Below are 5249 nucleotides of genomic sequence, written 5' to 3'. Positions count from 1 at the left end.
TTTACTTTTTAACAAAGAGATGGAAAGCTGCTTAGAAGAACATGTAGACTAGATATAACAGTCAACTTGTGATTTAGCATCAAAGTAAAAGGCAGCTTAGGCTAAATAGAAACTAGATAAGAGAAGACGCAGACTCCTTTCAAGCACTTTCGAAGATTCAACTCGTTTGAGACAGTTGAAGCTATAAAGAAGCTCCACTCTACAAGCAGAGCTTTCTATTTATGTGCTTCATATGTTTTCTATCTTATAATGTCTGCATAACCTTTTTGGTCTACAAGGTACAGGAGCACGAAAATCACAGAAAGCTAATCGCCAATGATAGCTTGATTTGATGCAATCTCCACAAAATGACATAATAAATACAAAAGATACAGATTGTTTGATTTGGTGCTTGCGAGCACTATTTGTATGTCTTCTTGGCTTTGCCACCTTTTTTCAGTTTTCTGATTACTTTCCTACCTGCAGATATATTTGCGTGAAAGGAGATTACAGGAGCAAGACATCTTATGTCGAAATTAAAGTGCTACCACATTTGCAATTAGACCCCTCCTATAAATGATTGAGACTCTGCATTAGTCAAGAGTTAGCTGATTGAAATCCAAACACACATGACCAGCTAAACTGCTACTATTGCCAGGATACTGCTAAACAGCTAAGTACCGCAGCCTCAAATAAATATATTTTAACTTAAACCCAATGCATTCTTAGTGGATAAGAAAATCACTTTACCACAGTCCTTTTAATGTTGATTTCCAAGATCAATTCAACAGTCCCGAGTAACAAGGCTATGAAAAAAAACATTAAGAAATGAAAGAGCTGCAACATCACAACGACGACAATTGATGCACCTGATAATGGAGGAGACATTTATAAGACGTCAAAAACTTATTAACTATTCTGTCAAAGACAGGCAGAAAGGCATGGCTGCAAATGTTCTAGAACAGTAATCCCCTTGCTGCTTTAAGTTTAAGGAGAAAATCTCATGGTGGTTCCTGGATCACATGGAGACAATTAACTCTTATAGGCTTCAAATTATTAAAACACACTTTCAAGAGCCAAATGTCAAGATAGCACTAACTTGCCTTCTAAATGCAAATGACCAACATTATCTTACAGATGGTCTCCTGCGGAGAAAAGTTTGAGATGCCTGGAGCGTTACTTTAAGTTGCTCGGATACTGTAAATCCCCGAGCTTCCATCAATCCTTGGAACTTTTGAGCATCTTGTACAAATCCACCAGCTATAAGTGACTGTATAATCCTCTCAAATTCTTCTGGTCCCAACTGCTCCTTTTTGGCCTCCAAAACTCCAAGAGCTTGAAGAGCCTTTTTCTCAGCATTAGCTCTTGCATACATGTCACATAGACTAATATGAACCTTAAATGGAGGAGCCTCACCCTGCTCAGCAATCTTATCCAAGAGTTGTTCAGCTTCATCAATTAGCTGCATTTTACCCATCCAATCCACCAAAACAGAGTAAGTAGCCACCCCAGGCTCAAAACCATCTTTCTCAAGCTCCATTAGAAGATTTAAGGCTTTATCCAATAGGTTCTTCTTCTCATAAGCTGCTATCATGCTAGCAGTGCATCTATCATCTGGCTTGTGCCCAAGTTTAATCATGTAATCAAAATTATGCCTTGCTTGATCAGGGTCACCAGCTTTGCCAAATGCCTCAACAAGTAATGTACATGACTCTAATGTGGGCTGAAACCCTGAAAACTGCATTGTAGTTGCTATTCTTTGGGCTCCATTAACATCACCACGCTGAGCAAATGACCTTAGGAGGGTCATAAAGATCTCCTTAGAGGGCTTGATGTCTCTTGCCTCCATTTCCCTCATCAATGATTCACCCAACTTTGGTTCGCCAGCATTTACATAGGCTAAGATCATGGAATTGTAAACTCCCATGTCTGGTAGGAATCCTTGAGTCCTCATGCTTTCGAATGCAGCTTTTGCCTGATCCAAATCACCTGCTTTACTGTACATGTGAACCATGGTTGTTGATGTGAGAATATCAGGTACAATTCCATTTTCACTCATCTTTTTGATAATTCTTTCAGCATCTGTTAGGCGGTTGTCTCTAGCATGGGCATCAATGAGTTTGGAGTAGTCACGTATGTTTGTTTGGAAGGACTCTTCACCAAGCACATGTTCTGCAATCTAAACATGTTCAATAAAAATCAGAGTTACCCTATACTTAAAGAACAATTTAAACTACATCAAAAACTTAAAAACAATTTAAATACAGAATTTTCAAAATATTTGGTTATTGATGCAACGGTGGGTCAAATGTTTCTATATCGGCAAATATTATAATTTCCCTAACTTTTTTGTAAGCATTTCACTAACTAATCTAACTCCATCCTTGCGTTCCTTGCAGGATGAACAGGAAACAAGAGAACCATATAGATTGCAGCACTACACCAGTGCATAAGACCGCAACGCGACAGATACTTCTTATCTCAAGATTATTTTGTCCAACGTGTGAAGATTTCATCGTAACAATCCTACTTTCTTATTTGGAAGAACCCAAAAAAGTTAGAAGAAAACTAATCTGATTATAAATTCCGGTATTTCTCGACATTATCAGTAAGATGAAAAGGCATTCAAGAACAAGTGAATTAAGGATATTAACTTAAAGTCTCCAACATTTTGTAGGGCCATTATCTAGTTTGATTTTGTTCTAAAAACTGAGTCACTGACTTTTGATGTGTCAGACAAATACAGTCAGAGAAAAAGTAACTAAAAAACTAAAGAAGTAAAAAATATAACGACGGATGTAATCAGATCAAAAATTTCACACCAGATCTCATGGCATAGGACATTGGGCAAAGAGCCATAGACTTGATAATCTGGTGATTTTGCTTCATTTTTGATAATAAGTGTCGCTATGCTCAAAATGTTTCTAGTTTGTCTTATATACCATAATCTACTTCTTGTCTAGTGTCTGCCTATATGTGCAAATTGATGGGCCATTTCTTTATTCTGCTTCTTCCTCTATTTTATTATATTTCATAATTCTACCTTTTGGTCTTTTATGCTTTTTGAAAAGGTTTTCTATATATGTTCCTTCGCGCATGTACACTTTTTGAAAAAGAATTTCAACATTTCTTGAACAATACTTTTTCTTTTCTAACAATACTTAATTTCATAAGAAAAAGGCTGCTTTGGTACAATTGATTGAGGACCGGCAAATTTATGAAGTTAACTAGAATGTGCAGAATGAAGGTAAAAAAGTATACAGAAATTAAAATTACTAAGAAAAATGTATGCCCTTAGCAAATGCCTTTGCTTGAATCCAAGTATATTTATGAGCATTATCATACTATCAGGCATTTCCTTGAGCTGAGGGTCTATTGGAAACCGTCTCGCTACCTTCAGAAGGTAGGGATAAGGTATGCGGAGACACTACCCTGCCCAGACCCCACTTGTGAGATTACACTGGATTTTGTTGTTGTTGTTATCGTACTATCAGACACAAGCTCGTGATCCTAAATTCTCTAGATTTGTTGGGTGGAGCCCAGTTGACACTACGACAACGGTAGGAATGAAAGTCAAAATGCACGACAATTATTCAAAATCATGCAACTAAAAGAAAGTTAACGAGGAAGGAATACCTTCAAATATAGATGAGGATTTCGTTCCTTCAATCTATCAAGTAAATTGATCCAGTCTACCCTGGTAGGTTGGAGAAGTTCTACCCACTCAGCTAGAAGTAGAGAGGCATCATCTTCCTTTTGTGAAGCAAGGATTTTGTCAGTAACAATTTTGCACTTGCCAGCTATTGGTTTTGGTTCTTGAGGCCATATGATTTTTTCAGCTTCATGAATCTTATCAGCCACTTCAGACCATTTTGAATTGGACAAATCAAGTCCATAAATCTTGTAGTTAAGCTTCCCACGCCTTTTCGGAAGAGACACAACTTTAGGCTCCTCCTCTGCACCAACACTGTCCTGCTCCACGGCCATGGCCCCAATACCACCATATGAGCTCCCCTCTTGAGCTGATCTTTCTTCCTCTTCCTTAAGACGTTCAAGACTCTGATAAAACTCACTCTCCTCCATCTTCTCACGTGCCCATTTGAACCTATACTCCCTAAGCATGTCTCCGCGTATACCCACTTCACCTGCAAACCTACACATCTCCTTAACTTCCTCAGCTTGAAGAAAGTTCTTCATTTTCTCCTTCCTTTTTGCTTTCTCCATATCTTCCAACACCACATTGCTCACCTCCCACACTGTCTTCCATAAATCCTCACTAAAATCTTCTGATGCCGCCACTGCGGACCCCATCATCTGATCAAAACCACCCTTTTCCAGCTCAGATACAACCTTCCCCACAATAACCAAAAGCATCCCATCAATTGTTTTCTTCTCAAAATCTGGATACACTTCAACCAGCTTTCCACGCATTATCCAAACAAATCTCGACAGGAAATCGTTCATTGTGGCATCATCCTCTGACTCGGTTTCTGACTCGCTTACCATTTCTTCAGCTGTGTGAACGAATCTTTTACTGCCCCAAGATTCCATTTTTCGAAATTTTGGATTTTGGGGTTGGAAAAGATCAGTGGGACACTTCGTCGAACAGATGGAAGGTGTCATGGAGGATGTAGTGATCGGAGCATTCTGGTGAAAATGGGGGTATTGAGATAGAATTCTTATGGTACCATTGAGCTTTGACAGATTGTTGATAGTTTGTTTGGACATTAAGTGCTTCATATTCATTCCTGATTTTCAGAAATTTGGATTGGGGAAGTGAGAACTAGGGTTTTGTGAAATAATAAACCCTGATACAAAGAAAAGTTTGACAAGAGGCCGGTTGGGCGGCTTTCGGAACCCGCACGACTTTTGATTAAAGCAAACTTTAAAATAGAAAATAATACTAATAATTCAAAAACAACGAAATTGATTCTTATCTGAAGATCTAAATCGCCAAAATTAATAATGTTAGGTATCACTTTGATCCTTTTCATCTTATGACATTCTTTCAAAACGTAAAATACCTTTTCATTAGTTTTTTTACCATGTGAATTTACTTTAGGTAATGCAAGTTGTTTTGGTATATTTTATTATGTTTAGAGGTGTAATTAATAATATGGAGGCCTGGTTTATAGGTTTGTGAAGTAAAGAGTTGTCAATCGAATTGAATTTTAGTAAAAAAATTAGTCAAATATTAAAATTATTTAAATAAAAACATTTCGAACATAATCTATCGGAGCTTTGGACTTAACAACTAAGCTCGGAAGCCA

The 5249-nt window shown here is 37.6% G+C and overlaps 1 protein-coding gene across 2 annotated transcripts; it reads right to left on the bottom strand.

Annotated features, from left to right (window-relative positions):
• Window positions 1-680: 680 nt before the first annotated feature.
• On the bottom strand, window positions 681-4855 carry LOC107818540 (uncharacterized). 2 transcript variants are annotated; one of them, XM_016644571.2, is made up of 3 exons: window positions 3616-4855; window positions 1083-2158; window positions 681-992 (listed from the first exon to the last, which is right to left on the bottom strand). In XM_016644571.2, exons 1-2 carry the CDS (start codon window positions 4723-4725, stop codon window positions 1106-1108), a joined length of 2163 nt encoding a protein of 720 aa, XP_016500057.2. In that variant the 5' UTR covers window positions 4726-4855; the 3' UTR covers window positions 681-992; window positions 1083-1105. The 2 variants fall into 2 exon arrangements, with proteins under 2 accessions (XP_016500057.2, XP_016500056.2); XM_016644570.2 differs by having other exon boundaries at window positions 681-2158.
• Window positions 4856-5249: the final 394 nt, after the last annotated feature.

The sequence above is a fragment of the Nicotiana tabacum genome, chromosome 18 (assembly GCF_000715075.1).
Source record: "Nicotiana tabacum cultivar K326 chromosome 18, ASM71507v2, whole genome shotgun sequence".
Lineage (NCBI taxonomy): Eukaryota > Viridiplantae > Streptophyta > Magnoliopsida > Solanales > Solanaceae > Nicotiana > Nicotiana tabacum.
The sequence above is the reverse complement of the archived record's forward strand: the minus strand, read 5'-3'. Positions and strand labels throughout refer to the sequence as shown.